Source organism: Pseudophryne corroboree, chromosome 6 (genome assembly GCF_028390025.1).
Source record: "Pseudophryne corroboree isolate aPseCor3 chromosome 6, aPseCor3.hap2, whole genome shotgun sequence".
NCBI classification, from domain to species: Eukaryota; Metazoa; Chordata; class Amphibia; order Anura; family Myobatrachidae; genus Pseudophryne; species Pseudophryne corroboree.
In genome coordinates this window covers 300,032,417-300,048,459 of record NC_086449.1, presented here as the reverse complement: position 1 = coordinate 300,048,459, position 16,043 = coordinate 300,032,417, and the positions used below count along the sequence as shown (strand labels likewise).

Here is a 16,043-nt window from a genome sequence, read left to right as displayed (position 1 = left end):
AAAGGTTTCTCTTCATGTACACAATAAGGACAACACAAACAGAAAAGCAATTTCTGTTCTCTGAAATCCCTGGGAACCAGAACACTCAAGGACATTGTTTTTCTTCTTTTCATCTTTGTGTCAATTATGTTTACATTCATACGTTGTTCACCTTGTTTTCTAGATGTTCGCCATGCATTTTCTGTATGTATGTGAGACTCTGCCACCAAAAATGAATTGGGGAAAAAAAAAAAAAAAAAGGTGATTTTACAACTCAAATAGTAATTCTTCTGTGAACTGACAACGCAGTAGTTTCCATCAGAACAAGAGCTAATTTGCCAATAAGATTTATACTAACAAGGAAAGCTATAAACAGCATTGTAGTCCCATATATTGTTATATTGTCACTAAATTACCCTATAATATACCTAACACAACAAGGGAGTGCAAATGCAATGGCGATCACTGAAACATAAAAAATAAAAAAATAAAAAGAAATTACTGGACTATATAAAAATAATCTCTCAGATAAGAGAGAATTTATCGTGCATAATGACATAGGTGTCCCTTAATGATACTGGCAAGTCAAAGTTATACATTTTCTCAGTGTAATACTCAAAAGGGCAAGTGATCAATTCAAGTTTTCCATCACACCTCAATGGACTGCGAGGGAAAACATACAATACAGGTGGCTGATTACAATGCCGTTCGTGCATGACAGATCATTATACATTTCCTAATCTGCTCTGCTGAGGCATGAGCCACACAGTCTCACAAGATCTGGCAAGGCTGGGATCAGTTACCCAGTGGTGGCATATAGACTTCTCGCTAACTTTCCAATTTATCAAGTGACAAAAAAGAGCAGATTTAATTTATACCAAGTATATCTGAATGATTACTATAGCAGATGAGAGCTGTCTCTTTCTATAAAAAAACATTTTCACTTACCCAGATACTCCATGAGTTGCTCTGCCGTGATAATCTCCATCATGGGAGGTAATTTCACCTGCAAAAAAATATATAACTGAAATATAATGGTAATAAAATCTTAACTTAACATTTCATTTACAAAGCATACTTGGTATTCCTCCTAATACACTGCAGTAATGTAATAATAATAATAGACCCTGTCTGTCAGGAGTATGGGGAATTGCTCAGATACTTGCCTAATATATGGGCCCCTTATTTACAAATATTTATGACAATAGCTACTTCATATTTGAACACGATTCGATAATTGACAATTAAGAGCAAATTTAAAACATACGTTATGGTAAGAACTTACCGTTGATAACAGTATTTCTCCTAAGCCCACAGGATAACATTGGGATATGATGAAGCGACAGCAGATTTGCACCAATTGGTCCAAGCTTTTCGGTCTCCCAGGATGCAACGGACCCATCCATATAGCTCCACCTCCTGGCTCAGGCAAATCAGTTGTACTCCAAAGCTCAAGGCAGGAGCATCATAGATAACCCTAATCAGGCGAGAAGAACACACATACACACACTTCCGTACAAGAAGGAAGAGGTTAGTGAGTAAAAGGATCCTCAAATCAGGTGCGTCAGGGTGGGATCCCTGTGGAACCTGTGGACTTAGGAGAAATACAGTTATCAACAGTAAGTTCTTACCATAACGTATATTTCTCCGGCAGGATCCACAGGTTATCCACAGGATAACAATGGGATTTCCCAAAGCAATTTAGTGGTGGGGACGCTCCTAATTGGACAAGAGAATCCTTCGCCCGAATTCAGCGTCATGAGAGGCAAAGGTATCCATGGCAAAATGTCTAATGAATGTGTTAATGGAAGACCATGTGGCTGCCTTACATATCGGTTCTGAAGCACCACACTGTGCTGCCCATGATGGACCTACCTTACGAGTAGAGTGAGCAGAGACATTACCCGGAACATAGAGATCAGCTTGAGAATATGCTTCTGAAATAGTCATCCGAAGCCACCTTCCCAGTGTCTGCTTATTAGCAGGCCATCCTCTCTTGTGAAATCCGTAGAGAATGAAGAGAGAATCTGTCTTTCTGATGGCACTGGTATGATCCACGTAGCTCCTTAAGGCATGGACCACGTACAGCGCTGCATCTCCCGCAGAAAGGCCCAGTACCTGAAAAGTCAGGACTACAATTTCTTTGTTAAGGTGGATTTAGATACCACCTTGGGAAGATACCCAGATCTAATTCTGAGAACTGATTTACCTGGATTAAAAAAATGCCCCTAAATCTGAAACTCTTCAAGCTGACGTCATGGTCATAGAAAGAGAACTTTAGCGGTTAACCATTTAAGATCCACTTTGTTAAGCGGATCAAATGGGGCAATTTGAAGGGCCTTCAGGACTAAATTTAAAGTCCCAAGGCACTGTAGGAGGAACAAAAGGAGGTTGAATGCACAGCATTCCCTGGGAAAAAAAGTATGCACATCCTGTAAGTAGGCAACTTTCTTTTGGAACCATACAGTCAATGCTGACACCTGCACTTTCAAGGTAGTCACCTTCAAACATTTATCCATTCCTGCCTGAAGGAATGCTAAGACACTGGAAACTCTGAAAGACTTCGGGTCCATTTTCCGTTCACTGCACCAATGAATATAGGTTTGCCATATTCGGTGATAAATGTGAGCTGAGGAAAGTTTCCTTGCTCTGAGCATTGTTTGTATTACCTGTTCCGAGAATCCTCTTGACTTCAGTATAGAGGTTTCAAGAGCCACGCCGTCAAAGACAGTCGATCCAGATATCGGTGATAACAAGGACCCTGCATCATCAGATCTGGACGTTGACGGAGCATTCATCGACATTCTCTACAGATCTGTGTATCAATGATTCTGGGCCAAGCCGGAGCTATTAGTATCACGGCACCCTTTCCTTGCTTTATCTTTCTCACCATCATGGGTAATAGGGTGATTGGAGGAAACACATAAGCCAGATGAAAGTCCCATCTCACTGACAGGGCATCCACAAAGATCGCTCTGGGATCCTTTGTTCTTGACCCGTATGCAAGAACTTTGTTGTTCTGACGGAATGTCACGAGATCTATCTCTGGCAACCCCCACTTGTCTACTAGGGTCTGGAAGACCTCCGGGTGTAGAGCCCATTCGCTTGCCTGAATGGCGTGTCGACTGAGAAAATCTGCTTCCTAGTTTAGGACTCCAGGAACGAACACTGTGGACAAGGCTGGATGATGAAGTTCTGCCCACTTTAGTATGTGACTTACCTCCTTCATCGCTTTTCGGCTGCGAGTTCCTCCCTGATGGTTGAGGAATCTGCCTCTTGACAAAGCCGTCCTGTGTGTGGAGAAACGCATTGAGGAAACAGAGAAAGGTACCCGTGGGACCACCATTGTGCATAGGAGAAGTATACTGCTCGTTCCAAACTAGGCATTCATTTGGCTCCCTTCACCACCATCACAGCAGCTTTTCTGCACTGACGTACCCACCGCGTAGCCATCAGCGGCTGTGCGCAGTAACTCCCTGCAGCCGTGCACAGTGACCATCTGCACCGCTCCATTTGCGGTCGGCCAAGTGAAAAGACGAACCCTGCAGCTCCTGCATATGTAGCTTATATTGCCCACTGCTCAGCAACAAATTCCAGTGAGCTGTTTGATACTGATTCAATCTTGGCACTTAACAATTCATCCATTACTGTGAGCCAAATTCAACCCCTCTGATACTTTGCTATTGTGATCATATAGACGGAGGACATATATAGCCTTTTATTACGGGCTACCTATTGGATTAAGGTGTTAGAGACTGACTGAACTTTTTCTGAGAGTCTCCGCCCAATACCATCAACAGCGGTAATTATAATGATTATATATATCAATTGCTCATAGCACTTTGGGACTTCCAGGGAATCCCTATATTCATGCAATCTGTACACCTGTAGAGCTGTCACACACATTTGTTATTCAGCTCATTTGAGATTCAAATGTTTTAAAAAAAATATCATTGTTATTATATTAGGATATTAAATATTGTGTTTTTACTAAGGTTGCCTCTGTGGTTTTGAGTGCCTACCTGGTATCAATTTACTTTAATTAGTTCAGCTATATCCACTAAGCTGAGACCTTCCTCCTCCTCTTCGTATGCCGAAGCAGAGTTTATTGAGCTTTCATCCTCCGATGAATCCTCATCTGAAACATGTGTAGCCTGTGAGGATGAAGATTTACTTACCACTGGCTTATCAGACCATTTCTTTTGAGAGGCTGCAGCTGGAAGTGATACACCATAGCTGGGGAGCTGCATGTAAGGGTTAACAGTGTAACCTATCCCTGGTACAGGAGTCGGAGTAATTATCCGTTTAGCAATACTGGATGTCTGTGCAAACATAGCCCAAGTAGGATCAACCTGCACCTGAATCTGCCTTATATTTTTCAAGAACCCCTGGTGAAAGCCAAAGAAATTTGCACACAAACCATCCTCAACAAAATCCTGAGAGGTTAACACAGCATTGCAAAAAAAAACATGATATGAGTGTTAGTGTTGCTGGACCGATCAATACGTTAGCGAACGCTGAGTGGATCCAGACGCTACTCGTGTACAATGCCGATCCATGAACCTATAGTGAACACAGGCACACCCGTCACACAGCCGCCTATGCTGTGACTGGGTCCCCTTCGTGTACAGCATCTGAGACGGAAGCGGGAAACCATTCATGGTGGGAAACTCGGAGGAAACTGGTCATGAACCGGGGGGAGGGGCGACAGGAGAGCATCTGACTCCCAACTGCTGACATCAACCCTAGGGATCGCGGCTTCATACTATTCCTGGAGCTTCTGAGTCCTAAGGCCTAGCACTGGTGCACCCGAGGTGGCAGCCGCGTCAGCGACTGTTTGGTAGTCTCCTCCCAAAACAGTGCAGCTGTGTCCGTATTCCCCTTCTAAGCGAAACAGATACCTTACCTTCTCCCCATGCTCCGGCCACCATCTGGTAATGTCTGCTGGACCTGCTAGTATATCAGACAAAGAAGTCCGCCGAAACAGCACTGTACTCGTGGGTAAGCGTTGTCGCGACCTGGCGGAGAGTTATTGGAGCGACTCTTTCAAAGGTACCTAGAAGACGCTTTTTATAAAAATCACTCAAGAAAAAAAATAGTAAGACTATAGAAATAAAATAAGAAAGCTTAGGGCTGCTAAAATCCAGCAGCCCTCTGACCATGGTCCGGCTCCTGCTGCACCAAATAAAAAACTGATTTGCTTGAGCCAGGAGACGGGGATATATGGATGGGCCCGTTGCATGCTGGGAGACCGAAAAGCTTTGACCGACTGCTGCAAATCTGCTGTCGCTTCATCATATCCCAATGTTATCCTATGGATAACCTGTGAACACTGTAGGAGAAAAGGAAGGTAGAGAAGGTCATGTGGGGGAAAAAGAAAATATTAATATTAAAACACTGGGGAAGCGGATTCTTAATTGAGAATAAAGAGTAAGTAGCTGCACCTTGGTAAAACGATATTGCACTGCAGGTGGTACAGAGAGATTTATAACCCTTTCACACCTCCGCAAAAACCCAGGTTGTGAAAGGGTCTCCCCCCCCCCCCCAAAAAAAAAAAACAGGGTCCAGTGACCCGGGAATCCAGCCAGTGTGAATGGGTAACTTGGGTCATCCGACCAAGTCCCATTATCACTCTGTGGAGAGCCGGGTCACCTGCGCTTGAAAATGTTGTCATCTCCAAGTGCCTGCAGAGGAGAAGTCCCGGCGATAACTCTTGTCCAACCAGTAGTGTGCACAAGTTTCAAGCGGCTGTGACAAGCACACAGCATTTACCATGCATGCAAAAAACAATATATGTATTTGCACTGTCGAAGTTAAAAATATTCCATAGAGAGAACATCCAAACTCCACACTGATGAGTTGCTATGCTTGAGAATGTGTGTGTCAATTTGATGCCTGTGATTAAGTTGTAGAACATTGCCATATGTAGATATGATTAAATGTAGGAATATGACGTCACTTTTACTGGAACAAAAGAATATATTCAAAGTAGCATGTGTGGACAGGAAACCAGAGGCCAGCAACTTTGAACAAAAGCCCTCAAACTGACCAATGACTCATCATGAATGAGAAAGTTTCCTCCCCTAGACCAATAACAAGAGATCCGTACACCCCCAACAGACTCAGTGTATAGCTGATCCCACAAAGTAGAGTTTCCTGTTTAGTCCCGGGTGATGGTGGAGATGCTGTCTGTCCAGTGGCTGTTTGTTTTTACTGAGAGAGAGAGAGAGAGAGAGAGAGAGAGAGAGAGAGAGAGAGAGAGAGAGAGAGAGAGAGAGAGAGAGAGAGAGATGGAGCAGAGGATGCATTGAGCAAAATATGTATATCAGTAAATATTTCTTTCCCCGTTTTAACTGTAATTTTGCACACCCCCACGCCCAAGTCACGCCTCCTACGTGACCTCAACACCCGTGTTGATCCCTGACATCCATGACAATCCTCGAGTGTCAGGTTGCCATGACAACGCAGCGGTCTGAGACACGTCGGAGGTCACGTGACCGCGGCACTGACACGTCATCACACCCGGGACGGAAGCTCCACGCTCCCCCGGACGATGCTGCCCTTCCCACACGTGGGTCCTCCTCACCATAAAGGTAAAAGTTTCTCACACTGTTTTTTCACACTGTATTTGGCTCACCTTGAAAAAGGGGCTTGCGTGCCCCGAAACGTTGGAATCACCAGCCATGTATTAAAAGCACCAGCACTTTACCTTGGCTCTGTCAGTCTCTGAGTGCCGCTGTTTGCCGTATGGTCCGCTATCTGCATGAAATTTTCCAGAGGGCACCGGAGCAATATATTTCAGCTTTAGGAGAGTGCCGATCCGACATTTTGCTGCTACCTACAGGACTCCAGTACCACTGCTGCTGCTGTCCACCTGGGATAAGGCACCTCCCACTACAAAATATGTATGACTTTTAAACGATTGTCTTTTCTTTTACCCTGTGACGAGCACCAACCACAGAAGTCCAGCACAGCACTTTTGGCACTTCAGCACTTTCTCACCACTTGCACTTTACATGGAAGAACATTTCTGATCTTGGATATACCTTGCACTTTTGCATTTCTATTACCTTGGATTAACAAATGATTCTGACACAACATGTCACAATCAACGGCACGTGGAGCAACATCTAGCAACCAAGCTAAACTATACAGCTTCACTAATGCAGATGCTGACCGACTACTATTTACTGAGGGACTTACCCCTGCGGATGAAGAACTCTGCATGGATGACATCTACCACCAACTACTTAAATTGAAAAAAAGAGAAGTGGACTATCTGATGCACGGGATTTCCCTGTCCAACTACTACCGCGAAAAGACGATACCCAGAGGTTTTCGCATTCGTAACGTTCCTACAATTGGAAGATTTAACGCAGACTTCTGTGACCGTTGGACAGGTATCCTCAACAAATGCAGCATGGATCTCATGCTGCTGGTGGTGGAGGAAGCCGGCAGGGAACTAAAAATCACCAGGGAAAAGATACAGTCCTTTGAACAGGAACATCACGCACTACTCACCATGGACAGCAATCAAGCTTCCATTAAGAAATTGCAAACTGCTTGTGACAATCACAAAAAGGAGCTAATCAAATTCAAACGGGTCAAACAACTGACAGTCCGAGAAGACTACGAAACGAACCGAGTCTACCGATGGCTTTCCGGGGGGGAACCCGGCGAACATAAGCCATACAATTATCGATCAAGATTCAGTTGGCGTAGGCGAAGGGAAGAAAGACAGAAAGACAATGCCACCTCTAATAGTGACAGTGATTTTGTCCTAGCCGACTCAGAAGGTCCCCCTGAATCTCACGAGCCCCCTTTAGGGGCAAAGCCTGCCACAGGGGCAGGCACAAAAACAAGAGGACGCCCACCCGCAGGGGACAACAAAACAAAAGGCTCCAGAAACAACAAGAAGTGAATACAATCTACAATCTTTCTGATCGAGAGTTTACTACACTAGAAATCAATGTGCTAAACCACGGACTCTCATTCGTCCCTACGAATGAATTTGACGAACTGACCTGGCAAATTGACCTCCATAAATTCACTCGCAAACTTCGCCTACAAGAGCATTTTCAAGATCAAACACCAGCCACCAGTTTGGAACCGCACCAGACTTTTATCAATTCTGTTCGAAGTTCCAAATTTGATCCACCGTCGTCCAACTCATCGATAAAAACTTTCACACGACTATTGGACGAATCCGTGATGAAATACACCCATGCCAATCAGAGCCATCATCGCAATATGTCACGCTCTGAATTTAAAGCTCTGAAACAAATGGCCACTTACAAGGATATCGTAATCCGCCCCGCCATAAGGGGGGCGGAATAGTCATTATGAATTTGAGTGACTACAGACATGAAACATACCGACAGCTGGGCGACACGTCCGTCTATGAAGTACTGACCACTGATCCTACCAACCAATTCAAAATCGAAGTGGATAACATTCTCGACTCAGCATATACCATCGGTTTAATAACCAGCAAATTATGCAAAGCGCTCAAACAGGATTTTCCTGTTGTCCCTTTGCTATTCCTGGTTCCTAAAATACATAAAAGTCTGGACCACCCTCCTGGCAGGCCTATAATTTCTGCGCACAAAGCACTTTACCAGCCGATTTCCATCTTTCTGGACAGCATACTGCAGCCACTTATCCTGGAACAACCCAACCACCTCAAGGACACCACCAGCTTTTTGAATTTACTCAAAAGGGTAGGCATGGTACCCATGGAAACCATCATTTGTACGGTAGATATTTGCAGCCTGTATACCAGCATTCCGCACGACCAAGGGTTAGCGGCTATGAGAACCTTCTTAATTAAATCCAATATGAAAAATCTTGATCACAACCTATTTCTCCAATTACTTGATCTAATACTAACCCGCGATTACTTTTTATTCGACGGAAAATACTACCGGCAACTCAGTGGCTGTTCCATGGGAAACAATGTATCCCCTTCGTTTGCTAACGTCTTCATGCTAGAAGAAGAGCAGGCTATGTTCTTTAATAATGATGAATACACGCAATATATCTTACACTATTCTAGATATATAGACGACGTGTTCCTATTGTGGACTGGTGGCAAAGAAAGATTTGAAAGGTTCATAAAAGTCATCAACACAAGACCGTCTCCCATCAGAGTCACATCGCAGTGTGACCCTAGTAAATTAAATTTTCTGGATGTCAACGTCATTATCAAGGATGGTGTGCTTCATACTGAAGTGTATCACAAGCCCACTGATAAAAACACTCTCCTACGCTATAACAGCCACCACCCTACAGCCCTCAAGAAGGGGCTCCCCAAATCTCAATACATCAGGGCTGCCAGAATCACTAGTGATCCTACCAAACTTGAAGCTGCTTTGAAGGATGTTACCACAAGATTCAAGGAGAGAGGTTACAACAGCAAACCATTACTTGATAACGAACAAAAAATCTTGACCACCAATAGAGATCAATTCCTAACATCTACCACCAAGAAGAACAATGATATCCTACCGTTTGTGTCACAATATAATACATCCAGTGCAGTGATCCCACGGGCTTTGTGGCCCATAGTCTCTACTGACAAGAACCTAATTGGGTTGCGGAGGAAAAGACCCATGATGTGCTACAAAAAAGGTAGAAGTATCAAAGACTTCGTGGTACATCCAGACATCACAGGGTTTGACTCTGTACCAATTTCCAACTTTTTAACTAAAGCATCAGGCTGCTACAAATGCTTAGGCTGCGAGACATGCAAAACAATGATCACTGGCTCAAAATTTAAATCCACCTCAACTGGCATTTCCTATAACATCAAGCACGTACTTACCTGCACTACGACACATGTAGTCTATTTAATTACCTGCCCATGTAAACACCAGTACGTGGGCAAGACTATACGCAATGCCAGGGAACGCTTTGCATTGCACAGGTCTGCATTAAAAGCGGCATTATTAACCAAGAAGTTTGAACAACCTGTGGCAAGACATTACGTGGACAAACAACACACATTGAAGGACTTGCAATTTCAAATTATTGACCATATTCCCATCAACCCAAGAGGTGGAGATAGAGCAGCCACTCTACTCAGGCGGGAGGCAACTTGGATGTACAAACTGGACACCGTGAGACCAAAAGGTCTCAACGATAGAATACAATGGAGTGTTTTCTAAGCATCATCCTCTATTACCAGTCCCTACTATGACTAAAATGGACACTTATAATTCAGATGTTCGGTTCCGTATCAACACATCCTCTTTACAAATTCCTACTCCAGTGACTTATGTATGTCGTACAGCATCTATCTCTAATTTTATTGCATTTTTTATCACATGGATCATGGGTTTATTGTAGTATAACCCTTATCCAACATGCATAGATCAATCGGGAAAATCAATTCCCCGATGATAGTGTTGTCACTACTCCGAGGCCGTTGTTTATGTATAATTACTTGTTTTATGGTTTGACAGTATATCAGTAAATATTTCTTTCCCCGTTTTAACTGTAATTTTGCACACCCCCACGCCCAAGTCACGCCTCCTACGTGACCTCAACACCCGTGTTGATCCCTGACATCCATGACAATCCTCGAGTGTCAGGTTGCCATGACAACGCAGCGGTCTGAGACACGTCGGAGGTCACGTGACCGCGGCACTGACACGTCATCACACCCGGGACGGAAGCTCCACGCTCCCCCGGACGATGCTGCCCTTCCCACACGTGGGTCCTCCTCACCATAAAGGTAAAAGTTTCTCACACTGTTTTTTCACACTGTATTTGGCTCACCTTGAAAAAGGGGCTTGCGTGCCCCGAAACGTTGGAATCACCAGCCATGTATTAAAAGCACCAGCACTTTACCTTGGCTCTGTCAGTCTCTGAGTGCCGCTGTTTGCCGTATGGTCCGCTATCTGCATGAAATTTTCCAGAGGGCACCGGAGCAATATATTTCAGCTTTAGGAGAGTGCCGATCCGACATTTTGCTGAGATATATATATATATATATATATATATATATATATATATATATATATATATATAAAATAAGAATTTACTTACCGATAATTCTATTTCTCGTAGTCCGTAGTGGATGCTGGGGACTCCGTCAGGACCATGGGGAATAGCGGCTCCGCAGGAGACAGGGCACAAAAATAAAGCTTTAGGATTAGGTGGTGTGTACTGGCTCCTCCCCCTATGACCCCCCTCCAAGCCTCAGTTAGGATACTGTGCCCGGACGAGCGTACACAATAAGGAAGGATATTGAATCCCGGGTAAGACTCATACCAGCCACACCAATCACACCGTATAACTTGTGATCTGAACCCAGTTAACAGTATGACAAACGTAGGAGCCTCTGAACAGACGGCTCACAACAATAACAACCCGAATTTGTTTGTAACAATAACTATGTACAAGTATTGCAGACAATCCGCACTTGGGATGGGCGCCCAGCATCCACTACGGACTACGAGAAATAGAATTATCGGTAAGTAAATTCTTATTTTCTCTAACGTCCTAAGTGGATGCTGGGGACTCCGTCAGGACCATGGGGATTATACCAAAGCTCCCAAACGGGCGGGAGAGTGCGGATGACTCTGCAGCACCGAATGAGAGAACTCCAGGTCCTCCTCAGCCAGGGTATCAAATTTGTAGAATTTTGCAAACGTGTTTGCCCCTGACCAAGTAGCAGCTCGGCAGAGTTGTAATGCCGAGACCCCCGGGCAGCCGCCCAGGATGAGCCCACTTTCCTTGTGGAATGGGCCTTGACAGATTTAGGTTGTGGCAAGCCTGCCACAGAATGTGCAAGTTGAATTGTGCTACAAATCCAACGAGCAATCGTCTGCTTAGAAGCAGGAGCACCCATCTTGTTGGGTGCATACAATATAAACAGTGAGTCAGACTTTCTGACTCCCGCCGTTCTTGAAATATATATTTTCAATGCCCGGACCACGTCCAACAACTTGGAATCCTCCAAATCGTTAGTAGCCGCAGGCACCACAATAGGCTGGTTCAGGTGAAACGCCGACACCACCTTAGGCAGAAAATGAGGACGCGTCCACAGTTCTGCCCTGTCCATATGGAAAATCAGATATGGGCTCTTATATGATAAAGCCGCCAATTCTGATACTCTCCTGGCTGAAGCCAGGGCCAGTAGCATGGTTACTTTCCATGTAAGATACTTCAACTCCACCGATTTGAGCGGCTCAAACCAATGGGATTTGAGAAAATCCAAGACTACATTAAGATCCCACGGTGCCACTGGGGGCACAACCGGGGGCTGTATATGTAGTACTCCTTTTACAAAAGTCTGGACTTCAGGAACTGAAGCCAATTCTTTCTGGAAGAAAATCGACAGGGCCAAAATTTGAACCTTAATGGACCCCAATTTGAGGCCCATAGACAATCCTGTTTGCAGGAAATGTAGGAATCGACCCAGTTAAAATTCCTCCGTGGGGGCCTTCCTGGCCTCACACCACGCAACATATTTCCTCCAAATGCGGTGATAATGTTGTGCAGTCACCTCCTTCCTGGCTTTTACCAGTGTAGGAATGACCTCTTCCGGAATGCCTTTTTCCCTTAGAATTCGGCGTTCAACCGCCATGCCGTCAAACGCAGCCGCGGTAAGTCTTGGAATAGACACGGTCCCTGCTGAAGCAGGTCCCGTCTTAGAGGTAGAGGCCACGGATCCTCTGTGAGCATCTCTTGAAGTTCCGGGTACCAAGTTCTTCTTGGCCAATCCGGAGCCACTAGTATCGTTCTTACTCCCTTTTGCCGTATAATTCTCAGTACTTTTGGTATGAGAGGCAGAGGAGGGAACACATACACTGACTGGAACACCCACGGTGTTACCAGAGCGTCCACAGCTATTGCCTGAGGGTCTCTTGACCTGGCGCAATACCTGTCCAGTTTTTTGTTGAGGCGGGACGCCATCATATCCACCATTGGTTTTTCCCAACGGTTCACAATCATGTGGAAGACTTCTGGATGAAGTCCCCACTCTCCCGGGTGTAGATCGTGTCTGCTGAGGAAGTCTGCTTCCCAGTTGTCCACTCCCGGAATGAATACTGCTGACAGTGCTATCACATGATCTTCCGCCCAGCGAAGAATCCTTGCAGCTTCTGCCATTGCTGTCCTGCTTCTTGTGCCGCCCTGTCTGTTTACGTGGGCGACTGCCGTGATGTTGTCCGACTGGATCAACACCGGCTGACCCTGAAGCAGGGGTTTTGCCAGGCTTAGAGCATTGTAAATCGCTCTTAGCTCCAGTATATTTATGTGAAGAGACATCTCCAGGCTTGACCATACTCCCTGGAAGTTTCTTCCCTGTGTGACCGCTCCCCAGCCTCTCAGACTGGCATCCGTGGTCACCAGGACCCAGTCCTGTATGCCGAATCTGCGGCCCTCTAACAGATGAGCACTCTGCAACCACCACAGAAGAGACACCCTTGTCCGTGGCGATAAGGTTATCCGCTGATGCATCTGCAGATGTGATCCGGACCATTTGTCCAGCAGATCCCACTGAAAAGTTCGTGCGTGGAATCTGCCGAATGGAATCGCTTCGTAAGAAGCCACCATCTTTCCCAGGACTCTTGTGCATTGATGCACAGACACTTTCCCTGGTTTTAGGAGGTTCCTGACAAGTTCGGATAACTCCCTGGCTTTCTCCTCCGGAAGAAACACCTTTTTCTGAACCGTGTCCAGAATCATTCCCAGGAACAGCAGACGTGTCGTCGGGGTCAACTGAGATTTTGGAAAATTCAGAATCCACCCGTGTTGTTGCAGCACTAGTCGGGTTAGTGCTACTCCGTCCTCCAGCTGTTCTCTGGACCTTGCCCTTATCAGGAGATCGTCCAAGTAAGGGATAATTAATACGCCTCTTCTTCGCAGAAGAATCATCATTTCGGCCATTACCTTGGTAAAGACCCGAGGTGCCGTGGACAATCCAAACGGCAGCGTCTGAAACTGATAATGACAGTTTTGCACCACGAACCTGAGGTACCCTTGATGTGAAGGGCAAATTGGGACATGCAGGTAAGCATCCTTTATGTCCAGGGACACCATAAAGTCCCCTTCTTCCAGATTCGCTATCACTGCTCTGAGTGACTCCATCTTGAACTTGAATTTTTGTATGTACAGGTTCAAAGATTTCAGATTTAGAATAGGTCTTACCGAGCCGTCCGGCTTCGGTACCACAAATAGCGTGGAGTAATACCCCTTTCCCTGTTGTAGGAGGGGTACCTTGACTATCACCTGCTGAGAAAACAGCTTGTGAATGGCTTCCAATACCGTCGCCCTGTCTGAGGGAGACGTTGGCAAAGCAGACTTTAGGAACCTGCGAGGGGGAGACTTCTCGAATTCCAACCTGTAACCCTGAGATACTACCTGCAGGATCCAGGGGTCCACCTGTGAGCAAGCCCACTGTGCGCTGAAATTCTTGAGTCGACCCCCCACCGCTCCTGAGTCCGCTTGTAAGGCCCCAGCGTCATGCTGAGGGCTTTGCAGAACCCTGAGAGGGCTTCTGTTCCTGGGCAGGGGCTGCTTGCTGCCCTCTCTTACCCCTTCCTCTGCCCCGAGGCAGATATGACTGTCCTTTTGTCCGCTTGTTCTTATAGGACCGAAAGGACTGCGGCTGAAAAGACGGTGTCTTTTTCTGTTGGGAGGGGGTCTGAGGTAAAAAGGTGAATTTTCCGGCAGTTGCCGTGGCCACCAGATCCGATAGACCGACGCCAAATAATTCCTCCCCTTTATACGGCAATACTTCCATATGTCGTTTGGAATCCGCATCACCTGACCACTGTCGCGTCCATAAACTCCTTCTGGCAGATATGGACATCGCATTTACTCTCGATGCCAGAGTGCAAATATCTCTCTGAGCATCTCGCATATAAAGGAAAGCATCCTTTAATTGCTCTATAGTCAATAAAATACTGTCCCTATCCAGGGTATCAATATTTTCAGTCAGGGAATCCAACCAGACGACCCCAGCACTGCACATCCAGGCTGAGGCGATGGCTGGTCGCAGTATAACACCAGTATGTGTGTATATACTTTTTAGGGTAGTTTCCAGTCTCCTATCAGCTGGATCCCTGCGGGCGGCCGTATCAGGAGACGGTAACGCCACTTGTTTTGATAAGCGTGTGAGCGCCTTATCCACCCTAGGGGGTGTTTCCCAGCGCGCCCTAACCTCTGGCGGGAAAGGGTATAATGCTAATAACTTTTTTGAAATTAGCACTTTTCTATCTGGGTTAACCCACGCTTCATCACATACATCATTTAATTCCTCTGATTCAGGAAAAACTACAGGTAGTTTTTTCACCCCCCACATAATACCCCTTTTTGTGGTACTTGCAGTATCAGAGATATGCAAAGCCTCCTTCATTGCCGTGATCATATAACGTGTGGCCCTACTTGAAAATACGTTTGTTTCATCACCGTCGACACTAGATTCAGTGTCCGTGTCTGGGTCTGTGTCGACCGACTGAGGTAAAGGGCGCTTTACAGCCCCTGACGGTGTCTGAGACGCCTGGGCAGGTACTAACTGGTTTGCCGGCCGTCTCATGTCGTCAACTGATTTTTGTAATGTGCTGACATTATCACGTAATTCCATAAACAAAGCCATCCATTCCGGTGTCGACTCCCTGGGGGGTGACATCACCATTATCGGCAATTGCTCTGCCTCCACACAAACATCGTCCTCATACATGTCGACACACACGTACCGACACACAGCAGACACACAGGGAATGCTCTTATCGAAGACAGGACCCCACTAGCCCTTTGGGGAGACAGAGGGAGAGTTTGCCAGCACACACCCAAGCGCTATAATATATATGGGAACAACCTTATATAAGTGTTGTTCCTTATAGCAGCTTAAATATATCAAAATATCGCCAAAAAATGCCCCCCCTCTCTGTTTTACCCTGTTTCTGTAGTGCAGTGCAGGGGAGAGTCCTGGGAGCCTTCCTCACAGCGGAGCTGAGCAGGAAAATGGCGCTGTGTGCTGAGGAGATTAAGCCCCGCCCCCTATTTCGGCGGGCTTTTCTCCCGGAGTTTTAGATATCTGGCATGGGTTAAAT

At 45.7% G+C, this 16,043-nt stretch overlaps 1 protein-coding gene across 1 annotated transcript in view; it reads right to left on the bottom strand.

Annotated features, from left to right (window-relative positions):
• Nucleotides 1-16,043, bottom strand: part of MINDY2 (MINDY lysine 48 deubiquitinase 2) — a 353,927-nt gene that overhangs the window by 298,466 nt on the left and 39,418 nt on the right. The window contains 1 exon segment of the mRNA XM_063926174.1: nt 928-985. Within this exon segment, the coding sequence (XP_063782244.1) occupies nt 928-985 (58 nt within the window).